This window comes from Mya arenaria, chromosome 16 (assembly GCF_026914265.1).
Source record: "Mya arenaria isolate MELC-2E11 chromosome 16, ASM2691426v1".
Lineage (NCBI taxonomy): Eukaryota > Metazoa > Mollusca > Bivalvia > Myida > Myidae > Mya > Mya arenaria.
Window position 1 is genome coordinate 30,496,285 of NC_069137.1, and position 14,332 is coordinate 30,510,616.

Here is a 14,332-nt window from a genome sequence, read left to right on the forward strand (position 1 = left end):
CCCTGCCAAAATTGGATACTGATTGGTCAGTCAGGTGCTTTTGGTAGGCATTATTAGCATGAATGTTCATTTTAACAATCATTTATGAATGTTTACAAAATCATTGAATATAATACATCTTGAGAAATATCTTGGCAAAATCTCAAACTACGGCCTGTTTTAATTGTCTTTTCTTTCTATCTTACCCGAGCATTTTTTTCAGTTCTTGTCGTTTCTCTCTCATTGAGTAATTAATGCCCTTTACATCAATGTTCGATCATTTCCTCTTTTCAATAATTTTGAAATATTGTATTGCTCATGTCATTACTATCGACAGCATTGTCATCGTCGTAAGAAATTAGCAGAGCAAGAGAGAAAGAAATGATAAAACGGGGGGGGGGGGGTCTGGGTAATATATTGAGGAGGGGGAAGAGAGGGTAGATGGGAAGATAGGAAAGGGATGACAGGAGATGGAGAAAAAGGATTCAAGAGCTCTTAGAGCCAGTGGGAAAGACAGAAGAGAAAAGACAGAGCTCGTACCATTCACGACCACACGTACGAATGGTGGCTCTGAGAGACAGGATAAAAAAAACCCAGCACAGCTAGTCCGGGTACAAAATCATTCAATTTTGAAACCCTGGAAGATTGTCTAATAATATGAATTTAAATGTTTAAATGGAAGGTTTCTATATGGGGGGTTTCCGTGGAAAAAAGTATTTGTTTAAATGATCGCAGTGGTGCACAGAAAACGTTGGTGTTAGAACATAAATTGTTAGAGGTTAATTTAGGGGCACCAATTCTTCTATTCTTGTATTTTTAAGCGATTTAGTGAACGTTTTATGTATTCCGGCTTTGTCTTCTCCAGTCTATTATTAAACTTAATAAATATTCCAAAAATAATGTAAAATGTTACTGTTGCAAGTTTGGCCATAACAATATAAAAGGTGCGAAAATGGCCATGATGGAAAAAAATGTTTGATATTTAAGTTGCATATCGGAAGAACATGTAAAACTGATATTTTAAACTGTGTGTACGTCACAAGATACGTATTCAACTCGACGACGTAATTTAATTGTGCATGTTTGTGTGAAAAAAAATCAAATATAAGCTCTGAACTGTTAATGATAATTTAAAATTGTTTATTAGACAGTTTTATCAGATTTAAATTAAATTGCGTAACATTCTCAATTATTTTAAACTCCTTATTATTTTTATTCGCGCCGTGACTGGTAAAATATACACTTTATCGATAGCGAGCCCGTTTAGGTAAGCGAGTCTGCTCCGTAAACATCATTCAGATACTAGAATGTATGCCTGGATACACGTCTGTCAGGGGCGTACATTGTACCTGGACGCCTTTGAACCAGCTATCAAACAATATACTGAAATATAGTTGTTGTTTTATATAAAAAAAAATACACAAATACATGGAACAATTTCGGAATAAACTTCCTTTCTGAACTACATTATTACATTTCATGGTGTGTTTTTTTCAGTATATTTAGTAGCTCTTATAAGTTTTAAGTAGCTCTTACTATAAAATGATAATGTCTTGCTTGTAAGACTATGCACATAGTCAATGCAAAATTGTTTTGAGTTGATTTTGTGTCTTTGATTGGACATTCTATATTTGAAATAAATAAATCAAATCAGCTGACAAGAATCGTTTGAAACAGTGTTTTGTCTGACACGTACGAGTAATGTACGGGAAATAGTGATATTAGATGAATTACCGCCCTTGGGTAATCGCAAAATTGGAGATCGCCATTGTTTACAAAACACGACAGGTAAATTCTTGTTGAAAGAGGACAAAAGATTCCTTTGTTTAAAAATCCCATTCCATGTTGAACCATATACTAAACAAACACGTTTTCAGATTTATTAAAACTGCATCGACATCTTTGAAACAGCTGGTCATTGAATCAGCTAGACTTCACCTTCGTAAGTTTAGCACACCTGTGAGTCAGGTGGTCACTATGTCTATAAGTATTATCAGTGATCCTAAATTTATACTCCTTCATGTGGCGTTGTTTGATATTTTCAGGATGTGTTGCTGCCTACAAGTTTGATTATGCAGGACCTATCACTGTTTAAGGAGGTCCCCGGGTATCGACCAATACTGCGGGCTGTCCTCAAACACCAGATACAGACACTGGTAGGACACACTCCAATATCCTGGAAATTACATATAACATCAATTATAGTTGAATTTCCATGTATTTTATAGCATTTATAGACGAAAGATCTACATAATTTATTAAATGTTACATCAATGTTATTTCAGATCAACCAGTTGGCCTGTCACACCGGTGAGGAGTCTGTGCTGATCTCTGCCAGTGTCGAAGAGGGCACTCTCACACACATTGGCTCAGACTTTGGTAAAAACTTTGTGGATGGTCACGAGGAAATCAAGGCTCAGTTCCTTGGATTCTGTCTGAAAAGTAAGCAGGACAAACAAGAGTTATTAATTTGCCAACCTTCTGATATTTTCAAGTTAAAAATTATCAATAATGATTGAAAGTGCTTTAGAATGTAAGAGAGCCCTTACATATCATTGTTATTATGTTTAAAATGGAAATTTATTCACACTAAGAAAAATAAGCTGTGTTAACATTTAACCAAATTACACTGTAACTTTGTAGCTCTCTAATTTGACAATTTCTTCCTCTAATTTTACCGAACTTGGCTACAATACTTGCACTATTCAAATTGAAAATGTTGTGTTTGAATTATCAAGACTTTTTGGTCTATAACTCACACATTTCATATTTATTTTTAATACTGAATGTTGTCACAAAGTTTACGGGCATATTATTTGGACTAATATAAAAAAACTCCCCATGCCCTTCATTTAGCTGTAACAGCACTTTAACTGTCAAAATCAGAAAAAAATAGCAATAATTATAATAATAACAACTTTTTTTAAGATGGTAACATGATAGATATATAGATTTATTTCTGTAAAGAAGGCACATACATGGACATTTAAAATAAACAACATGTGTAGTAAATAACATTATACATACATGATATTATCAATAGCCATAACAGGAACACCAAACCAAGGATGACACAAAAAAGAGAAAACTCTTATTTCCATTGTGTTCCTTGATAAAAGCATTAAATTACACACAAACATAACTCACATCTTATTTCCAAAGTTGCCTTCTGGAAAAAGCACAACAAACAAAGCAATACTTGCCAATCTTTAATAAAAAAATGAATAAATTGACACTATTAATAATACACTCCTTGTAAGTCAAACTTACTCATATCATTCATGGATGTCAAATGAAATTACATGTATGTCTCCCCTATTAATGGGGAGACATATTGTTTTTGCCCTGTCCGTCAGTCTGTCTGTCCGTACATCACACTTTGTTTCCACTCAATAACTAAAGATCTTTTGGGTCCAGGAACTTCATACTTGGTATGCTAGTTGGACATGACTATTAGATGAACCCTATTAATTTTGAGATCAGTAGGTCAAAGTTCAAGGTCATTGTGACCTTGAGGTGAAGAAACGTTTTTCGCCCAATAACTAAAGAACGCTTGCACCCAGGAACTTCATACTTTGTTTGCTAGTTGGTCATGTCACTAGTAGATGAACCCTATTGATTTTGAGGTCATGACTGGTAGATGACCCCTATTGATTTTGTGATCAGTCCGTCAGTCAGTTGGTCAGTCTGTAAGTCACACTTTATTTCCGCTCAATTAATATAGAACACTTGCACCCAGGAACTTCATACTTGGTATGCTGGTTGGTCATGACTAGTAGATTCACTATTTAATACGGTTGAATAAACCAAATTTCACTGTTTTTGTTCGTCTCCAGTCCAAAATTACAAATTTTATGTCCATTTTTTTATTTTTTCTCAGATACGACCACACAATAGGGGAGACAAGTGCTTTTCACAAAACAAATCTCTAGTTTAATTTGTGCTGAACCAAAAGCAACATAATTACTTAGAATGATAAAAAGAACAAGTAATGTAAGCATTTAGGTTTTAATCTGGGGTAAAATTGGCAAGTCTAAATTGTTACGTTTCTTGTTCTATTACTGGTTTTAAATAAGAACCATATTCATAAACTTTGAAGTTCAGTTACCGAAGTGTTAAGTTTTTTGTTAATTTGCTATGTACCAGTAGTTGTTTAAAATGAAGTTGCACTAGTGTCATTAGTTAATTGTTTTAACTTAACAACTAAATTTTTATTGAAGACCAAAATACTCTTATTTTAACTTAAAATATACTTCTGAGAATATGTGGGAATATTTCAACATTACAGGAAACCAGATCAGCAAGGCAGTTAAGCAGGAGCCAGAACAGTTCACTAGGAAAAAGGGACCATTTCCTGCCCGTGGGAGGGGGGCAGTCAACAAGGCGTTCACTGGTCAGATGTTATTTGTATAAAAGCCATACATGCCATATTTTCTGGAGACCATTCAGGGGGATTTGTTCAAAAGTCTGAAAATTCAGGGGGATTTTGTTAGTATTCAGGGGGATTTTTTAGCAGGTCTAATTCGGCAAAATTTCAAAGTATTTTAAGACGCAAGTACGAAAAAAACAAATTGCCATAATTTTGAAAGGCTCCGAGGGGATTATGTCCATAATTTAAGGGGATTTGGGTCACATACCAGGGGATTTTCATCATCGCCATGTAGCATTTCGGGAATGACACAGGTGCCAATTCACCTTGTCTACCCCTTTTTCCAGCACTTCATCTATATTTTTATGAGACTCAGCCATATTGCGTTATGATAGCACTCACTTGCAAAATAGAATACTTCACAGAAAAATATGTTTCAGAGACAATTTAATGGGCTTACCTTCCTCTAAAATTGGATACAAAATCTGCTGCCTATGATCATAAATGATGACTTTCAGACTAATAGAGAGAATGAAATGAATTATCAATATTTTTCATTTGAATTCCCAAATAGTCAGATTTGTTTGCTTCTGATAAAAAGCAAATGCATAATTTATTGTTTAAGTTCATAAACATATCTTCTTTTGGCATTCATCAAAAAATAAAAACATCACCACCATAATATTAAAATAAATAAAAGTCATTTCATCCGAATTGTCTACTTTCAGTTTCTCTTCTGGAAGTTCTGTTATTTGCGATGAAGGTCATGTCATGTATGTAAACATATTAGTGAGGCATAACAAAGAACAGCATTGTGTATTAGTTATTTTAATCGTTTTCTCTACTGAATAATAAACTGTCACCTTTAAATTATTAATCCTTTTGATGACAATGACATATGTTTTGAAGAACACTTTAAATTGTTACATCCTCTCTGATTGGATAAAAATTATAGTTTTAACCAATGAAAATCGACCTTTTATCTGACCAGTCTAATTGACATTTCTTACGCAAATTCTGTCAGTTTCAATCAAAACAATGCATGAAGTGTGCCCTGCTGATTTATTAAGTGTCACCCAATAGGTGTTGTTAAAACACACCATCAGTTGAAAATCCAATTAAGCTTCAGGACAGGAAGGGCATTATAACTGTAAACAGGCATATATAATTAAACCCTGTGATTATTTTGCGTAATTTTAAACACACTTTTTTTTTTAATTCCGGGGGATTTTCATCCCCCTCCGGGAGACCGGGGGATGTGTCGAAATTCCTGGGGATTTTTCCCCCTCCGGGGGATATGGCATGTATGAAAAGCAATTTCACTAAGCATTATTTGAAATGTTGAAACAATTAAAAAATATTCAACATGAAAATTATTCTGAAAGATGATATTGTATACTCTTGACACTAGAATGATTCAAAGTTATACGCTGAAATATTGTAAGCCAGGCACTTACATTCATAATAATTAGATAAAATAATAAGTGCTTATCAAAATTGATAAATTATTTGAGGAATAGAAACTGAAAGATTAAATTTTTGCTAATTAAAGATATTTAAAGAACTTTCAGTGGAATATCTTGCAATATTTTGTTTTCTATGTTTGCAGGTAATCAGAGACACCGACCTTACCCAGTCACCCTGACCAAAGTAGAACCAGTCTACCAGGAAGACAGAGCCAGCTACCAGACAGCCAATCAGAGCACAGTACAAACAACACAGTCTGCTGCTTACTTTAACCAGTCTGTATTCCCTACTAATGAGAAATTACAACAGAACCAGTCGGCCACTGGAATCCAAGATCAAAAACACAATGCAAACCAGTCCACAACAAGTGAATGTACTGAAATCATTGCAGAGTCACAGATCTCTGCCACCAGCAGTGAAACACAAGGGGAAGCAAGCGTAATATCAACCACCGCAGCATTGACCCAGCCCAGCTGCACCGCAAGTGAAGTGGGTCCTACAAAACTGAAAATAATTTTCTCTAAGTCACATACTGATGCAAATATACAAGACACTGCCTCTCACAGGAGATCAGGGAATGAACGTGGGATTGAGATGAATACTGGATCTGAAATGGTTGTTCCAACAGTCATTGATGCAGTTAATCAAGTTGAATGTGACAATAGCAATATCTCAAATGACACTGAAAGGTCCAATAGCAGTGAGCAATTTGAGAATGCAGATTCTTTGAGTTACAATTCCGATATCCTTAAAGAGGAGACTGCAACTGAATCAGACAACAGTTTAACCACCAGTTCTATGGGGAAGTTTCATTACACACTGGGACTGGGACTCAGTGAGAGGAAATCTCAGCGGAAGGCCCAGGAACCCAGGAAAAATATTCCAATACTACCAAAGACAAACAGGGACAGCAGCATCAAGTCCGAGCCGTTCTCTGACAGTGTTGTTAAATCTGAGACCAGCATATCAAGGAAGAATAACAACAAAATTACTGAAGTAAGTGTAAATGGAAAGCCCAAGTCTGCATTTGGTATAATCAGCAACAAGAAGTGTGTGATTGGGAAGGAGAAGTCAGCCCAGGAGCGTAAGCTTGAGTTGGAGAACTACCTGTACCAGGATCACACTGCCCGTCCTTACCCCTGTGCACTCTGTCCCAAACGGTTCAAGGAGAGACACCATCTGATATACCACATGCGCACTCACTCAGGCCAGCGCCCCTATGCATGTAACATATGTGGCAAGTGTTTCACGCAGTCCAGCTCCCTGAACACTCACAAGAAGACCCACTTCAAGGACCTTCATTGTGGCAAGTGTTCACAAGTGTTCCGCAGACAGGCAGAATATCTCAACCACGCTTGCGTCTGGAAATAGGGCTCCACATTGCCTTATGGTGCGCTATCTCACTAGATTCCTCAAGTTCAATGTTACATATATACATAGTATCAAAAACATGCTCGTGTGTTGAAGTTAGGGTTTAAGCCCTGTTCACTTTTTGTGTGTAGAATAATATGTGAAATAATATTTGTCGCCAGAGATGGAGATGGGAAATTCTATTTGTAAAGTAACATATCTCAACCTCGCCTGTGTGTGGAAGTAGGTGTTTACAGATACATTTTTTTGCTAACATTTTCTTATGTTGAATATACAAGTTTATATATTTGTACTTAAATTTGGAACTTAAAATGACTATTGAATGTCATCATCACAGAACAAGTGTACATGGTTTTGGTTGATAATTAGGGTCCTAGCAGTGTTCAGTATAGAACAAAGTCATAGTATTCACCACGCCTGTGATTATAATAACTGCCAAAGGCACATCATGGTTTTTCTGTTTGTAATAGGTCAAAATTGATATGTGTACTGTATTTCTGTGCTTTTTATCTTGAACCTTAAGTACATTAGTCTTTTTCAGCTTAGTATTGGAAACATGATGTAAATATCTGCCAACTTTTTATGATATTAATGTGTTATTGATAAACATTTTATATGAAAAATTTAAATAGTCTTTAGCATAAATGTAAATATTTTGTAACTGTTGATGTATTATAACCTATATGATATAATGTTTCGGTGTGTAAGAATTTACTAAGGCGTACATACTGTATGAATATAATGTGTCGGTGTGTAAGAATTTACTAAGGCGTACATACTGTATGAATATAATGTGTCGGTGTGTAAGAATTTACTAAGGCGTACATACTGTATGAATATAATGTGTCGGTGTGTAAGAATTTACTAAGGCGTACATACTGTATGAATATAATGTGTCGGGTGGTAAGAATTTACTAAGGCGTACATACTGTATGAATATAATGTGTCGGGTGGTAAGAATTTACTAAGGCGTACATACTGTATGAATATAATGTGTCGGGTGGTAAGAATTTACTAGGGCGTACATACCGTATGAATATAATGTGTCAGGTGGTAAGAATTTACTAAGGCGTACATACTGTATGAATATAATGTGTCGGGTGGTAAGAATTTACTAAGGCGTACATACTGTATGAATATAATGTGTCGGGTGGTAAGAATTTACTAAGGCGTACTAACTGTATGAATATAATGTGTCGGGTGGTAAGAATTTACTAGGGCGTACATACCGTATGAATATAATGTGTCAGGTGGTAAGAATTTACTAAGGCATACATAATGTATGAAATATAGTGTGTCGGGGTGTAAGAATTTACTAAGGCGTACATACTGTATGAATATAATGTGTCAGGTGGTAAGAATTTACTAAGGCGTACACAATGTATGAATATAGTGTGTTGGGGTGTAAGAATTTACTTAGGCATACATACTGTATGAATATAATGTGTCGGGTGGTAAGAATTTACTAGGGCATACATACCGTATGAATATAATGTGTCAGGTGGTAAGAAATTACTAAGGCATACATAATGTATGAAATACAGTGTGTCGGGGTGTAAGAATTTACTAAGGCGTACATACTGTGTGAATATAATGTCGGGTGGTAAGAATTTACTAAGTCATATAAACTATGAAATATAGTATGTTGGGGTGTAAGAATTTACTAAGGCGTATATACTGTGTGAATATAATGTGTCGGGTGGAAAGAATTTACTAAGGTGTACATACTGTATGAATATAATGTGTCGGGTGGTAAGAATTTACTAAGGTGTACAGACTGTATGAATATAATGTGTCAGGTGGTAAGAATTTACTAAAGCATACATAATGTGTGAAAGATAGTGTGTTGGGGTGTAAGAATTTACTAAGGCGTACATACTGTATGAATATAATATGTCGGGTGGTAAGAATTTACTAAGGCATACATAATGTGTGAAAGATAGTGTGTTGGGGTGTAAGAATTTACTAAGGCGTACATACTGTATGAATATAATGTGTCGGGTGGTAAGAATTTACTAAGGCGTACATACTGTATGAATATAGTGTGTCTGGTGGTAAGAATTTACTAAGGCGTACATACTGTATGAATATAATGTGTCGGGTGGTAAGAATTTACTAAGGCGTACATACTGTATGAATATAGTGTGTCTGGTGGTAAGAATTTACTAAGGCGTACATACTGTATGAATATAATGTGTCGGGTGGTAAGAATTTACTAAGGCGTACATACTGTATGAATATAATGTGTCAGGTGGTAAGAATTTACTAAGGCGTACATACTGTATGAATATAGTGTGTCAGGTGGTAAGAATTTACTAAGGGCTACATACTCTATGTAATATAAAGGGTCAGGTGGAAGCATCTTACTTTATTAAACACTTTCAATATTCAGTTAGAATTAAGTCATTTCAAAATCAAAGAATCAGTTTTACCATATTTGTCTAGTCAGATAAACTAACGGTATTATGTTTTAATGTTGGAATTATATTCTGTTTGGTTGTTTGTTTGGTGTTTGCACTACAATAGTTTATACATTTATTTAGGAAAAAAATATTTTTTTGAAGATCTAACATATTTTTACCAAATGTTATAAGTTGTTTAATAGTTGTCACAATCATATCTGTTTATGTTTTGCATTCAAAAATATGTTTTGATTGCCATTTTCAATTGGTGTGTAATATTTTTGTAAATAATATTCTTACACATAGTTCTCAGACCAAAGATAAGATTTTATATATCTAATGTTTAGTTTACACATTTTCCTAAGGAATGCCTGTTTTATTCTATCCAGTGTGATATAATTGATTATAAAGAAGCAATTTTCATTAAGCAGTTATGTACATACATGTAGCTATCATATGAGGTTAAGGCTTTGTTATAATACTCTTGCTCCCTGAGTTAATGTGCGTTCAGCAGAAAGCCAATGTATATATATGTTTTTATACACAATTTCATATTCTTACATTCCTTGTTATGATAGTCCGGTGTAGTCCTAAATTAAAACTTATGGCCAAAATCAAACAGCAATTGAACTTGTATGCTAAGGTACATTTATGGCCAGAATCAAACAGCAATTGAACTTGTATGCTAATGTACATTTTTGGCCAAAATCAAACAGCAATTGAACTTGTATGCTAAGGTACATTTATGGCCAGAATCAAACAACAATTGAACTTGTATGCTAATGTATATTTATGGCCAGAATCAAACAGCAATTGAACTTGTATGCTAAGGTACATTTATGGCCAGAATCAAACAGCAATTGAACTTGTATGCTAAGGTACATTTATGGCCAGAATCAAACAACAATTGAACTTGTATGCTAATGTACATTTATGGCCAGAATTAAACAGCAATTGAACTTGTATGCTAAGGTACATTTATGGCCAGAATCAAACAGCAATTGAACTTGTATGCTAAGGTACATTTATGGCCAGAATCAAACAGCAATTGAACTTGTATGCTAAGGTACATTTATGGCCAGAATCAAACAGCAATTGAACTTGTATGCTAAGGTACATTTATGGCCAGAATCAAACAGCAATTGAACTTGTATGCTAAGGTACATGTATGGCCAGAATCAAACAGCAATTGAACTTGTATGCTAAGGTACATGTATGGCCAGAATCAAACAGCAATTGAACTTGTATGCTAAGGTACATGTATGGCCAGAATCAAACAGCAATTGAACTTGTATGCTAAGGTACATGTATGGGCAGAATCTAACAGCAATTGAACTTGTATGCTAAGGTACATTTATGACCAGAATCAAACAGCAATTGAACTTGTATGCTAAGGTACATTTATGACCAGAATCAAACAGCAATTGAACTTGTATGCTAAGGTACATTTATGGCCAGAATCAAACAGCAATTGAACTTGTATACTGATGTACATGTTTGTTAACCTACATAATCAAACTTACGTTATCAAAGAGGAACATATCTTACATGTTTTATGTAGATTTTTGTGTGTTGTCATTTTGTTTTAATCTGCAGTTTAATACTTGAGATTATTTTGTTGTTATATTTTGGTATTTTTTCCTTTCTTTTCTATTATGTACATGTACATTCCATATTTAATGTTTTTAAGTATTATTTGGATCTGCTTACTTTCGTTTTGTTTTTTTACAAAGTGTGATTTGTCTTATTATAATTGATTGAATTGACCAATTGCTGTAATGGCAAAGTTCTATTAACCATTTTGTTAACTTTACACTGTGTGAAATGAATCTCTTCTATGCAATTATTTCATAAATACCATTGTTAACAGTCATATGAAAACATTCCAGATAAACGGAGAACTAACTTGTTCTTATAGAGAGGCTATTACATTCATGAGTGCTCATTCAATAAGGAATCTATCAAACAAGTTTTCTGAAAGTATTCTTATATAAAACAAGCCTAGGTGAGTTTTTATCTATTTTAATTGATGTAAAACATCATTTGAAACATGATTAGGTTATAAGGAGTTGCCCTTGTTACTCCTACACATGTAACAACAGAGGTATGGATTATGTTTGCTAAATAGTGAACCTCAAAACTAAATAAAAAATGAGATTTTGAAACATTTATGCTTTATGTAGCAAAGTTTGTACTTGAGAAGGCCCTGAAGTAAATGAGTTTAATACATGTCATTGAATGTCAACAATTTATATGTTCAATTTACATTATAAATACTAATAAAATGATTTGCTAAAAACATGAAACATCACTATATTGCGTGCTCATTTTCAACATTATTTATTGATGACATCACACAAAAGCTCATGATTGCGACTGCATTGGTAATATAAATTTCATTTTAAATTATTATTCTTTACGATTACCAATTTATTAAATATTCTGCAATTGTGTATTGATATATCTGATTGCAGGAAGGTTATCGACAATACCTGTTTGTATAAAAAATAGCCGATATTTGTTTGGTTATATATGTTTGGGTTAATGATGTGTATAATTGATGGAATAAAGTTGCTAATTCCAGTAGAATATGACCCACAGATATGTGAAATTGTTATGCCTGGTGGCCCCATATGATTGTTGTATTAATTAAAAGGGTTTTGTGTGCAGAAGTAGAAAATGTACAGCATTTAACAGTTAACATGTGATGTCAGTGAAAATAAAAATCAAATATTAACTGTTATAACTTTATAATGTATATTTCAGTCATTTGTTTTACATATGAATAATCAGCAATCAAATACTTTTCAAATAATACAGAATTGGTATGGAGTCCAGGTCTCTCGTTAAGGTTAAGGTAGCTACCAGAACTTATCTCCTCAAGGTTAACTGAGCTCTCTGACCTTATCTCATTATGGTAAATGTAGCTTTTTTAGCTTATCGTGTTCTGGTCAATGTAGCTATCTGAGCTTATCGCTTTCTGGTTAATGTAGCTATCTGAGCTAATCACAGTGTGGTTATTGTAGCTATCTGAGGTTAGCGCATTGTGATTAATGTAGTTATCTGAGCTTATCACATTGTGGTTAATGTAGCTGTCTGAGCTTATTGTGTTGTGGTTAATGTAGCTATCTGAGCTTATCACATTATGGTTAATGTAGCTATCTTAGCTAATCGTGTTGTGGTTAATGTAGCTATCTCAGCTTACTGCTTTTTGGTTAATGTAGCTATCTGAGCTTATCGCTTTCTGGTTAATGTAGCTATCTGAGGTTATCACGTAATGGTTAATGTAGCTATCTGAGTTTATTGCTCTCTGGTTAATGTAGCTGTCTGAGCTAATCACAGTGTGGTTAATGTAGCCATCTGAGCTAATCACAATGTGGTTAATGTAGCTATCTGACATTATCACGTAATGGTTAATGTGGCTAACTTAGCTAATCGTGTTGTGGTTAATGTAGCTATCTGAGCTTATCGCTTTCTGGTTAATGTAGCTATCTGAGCTTATCGCTTTCTGGTTAATGTAGCTATCTGAGTTTATGGCATTCTAGTTAATGTAGCTATCTGAGCTTATCGCGTGTGGTTAATGTAGCTATCTGAGCTTATCACGTTGTGGTTAAGGTAGCTATCTGAGCTTATCACGTTGTGGTTAATGTAGCTATCTGAGCTTATCATGTTGTGGTTAATGTAGCTATCTGAGATAATTACAGTGTGGTTAATTTAGCTATATGAGCTTATCACGTAATGGTTAATGTAGCTATCTGAGTTTATGGCATTCTAGTTAATGTAGCTATCTGAGCTTATCGCGTGTGGTTAATGTAGCTATCTGAGCTTATCACGTTGTGGTTAAGGTAGCTATCTGAGCTTATCATGTTGTGGTTAATGTAGCTATCTGAGCTTATCATGTTGTGGTTAATGTAGCTATCTGAGATAATTACAGTGTGGTTAATTTAGCTATCTGAGCTTATCACGTAATGGTTAATGTAGCTAACTTAGCTAATCGTGTTGTGCTTTATGCAGCTATCTTAGCTTACCGCTTTCTGGTTAATGTAGCTATCTGAGCTTATCGCTTTCTGGTTAATGTAGCTATCTGAGTTTATGGCATTCTGGTTAATGTAGCTATCTGAGTTTATAGCATTCTGTTTAATGTAGCTATCTGAGCTTATCGCATGTGGTTAATGTAGCTATCTGAGCTTATTGCTTTCTGGTTAATGTAGCTATCTGAGTTTATGGCATTCTGGTTAATGTAGCTATCTGAGCTTATTGCATGTGATTAATGTAGCTATCTGAGCTTATCACGTTGTGGTTTATGTAGCTATCTGAGCTTATCACGTTGTGGTTTATGTAGCTATCTGAGCTTATCACGTTGTGGTTAATGTAGCTATCTGAGCTTATCACGTTGTGGTTAATGTAGCTATCTGATAAGAGAACCATCTAATTTGTGGGTCAGATTCATCTGAAGAAAACAAAGATTCAGGTAAAATAAACATTGCAGTTTATTCAACTATGAACATTGGATTTTTCTACACAATTGTCTAGGCAAATGTAAATATTTAAAAAAAGTAATAGGACTACTGAAACTTACATGTTTATTACTTACCATTCTATCTGTTTTACATGTGACTTGATTTCTTGTTATCTTTACAGTATGTGCATTTGATAAAACTAACGTTTGTTGTGTTAGAAAAATGTTTACATTAAAATACGACTTTTTCAAGGGTGAATAAATGTATATAATTTCGTAACAAGT

The 14,332-nt window shown here is 34.3% G+C and overlaps 1 protein-coding gene across 2 annotated transcripts; it reads left to right on the forward strand.

Annotated features, from left to right (window-relative positions):
- Positions 1-1,734: 1,734 nt before the first annotated feature.
- Positions 1,735-14,324, forward strand: LOC128222127 (gastrula zinc finger protein xFG20-1-like). 2 transcript variants are annotated; one of them, XM_052930996.1, is made up of 5 exons: positions 1,735-1,767; positions 2,025-2,135; positions 2,265-2,421; positions 4,268-4,372; positions 5,958-14,324. In XM_052930996.1, exons 2-5 carry the CDS (start codon positions 2,052-2,054, stop codon positions 7,184-7,186), a joined length of 1,575 nt encoding a protein of 524 aa, XP_052786956.1. In that variant the 5' UTR covers positions 1,735-1,767; positions 2,025-2,051; the 3' UTR covers positions 7,187-14,324. The 2 variants fall into 2 exon arrangements, with proteins under 2 accessions (XP_052786956.1, XP_052786958.1); XM_052930998.1 differs by lacking the exon at positions 1,735-1,767 and adding an exon at positions 1,846-1,921.
- The last annotated feature ends 8 nt before the right edge of the window (positions 14,325-14,332 follow it).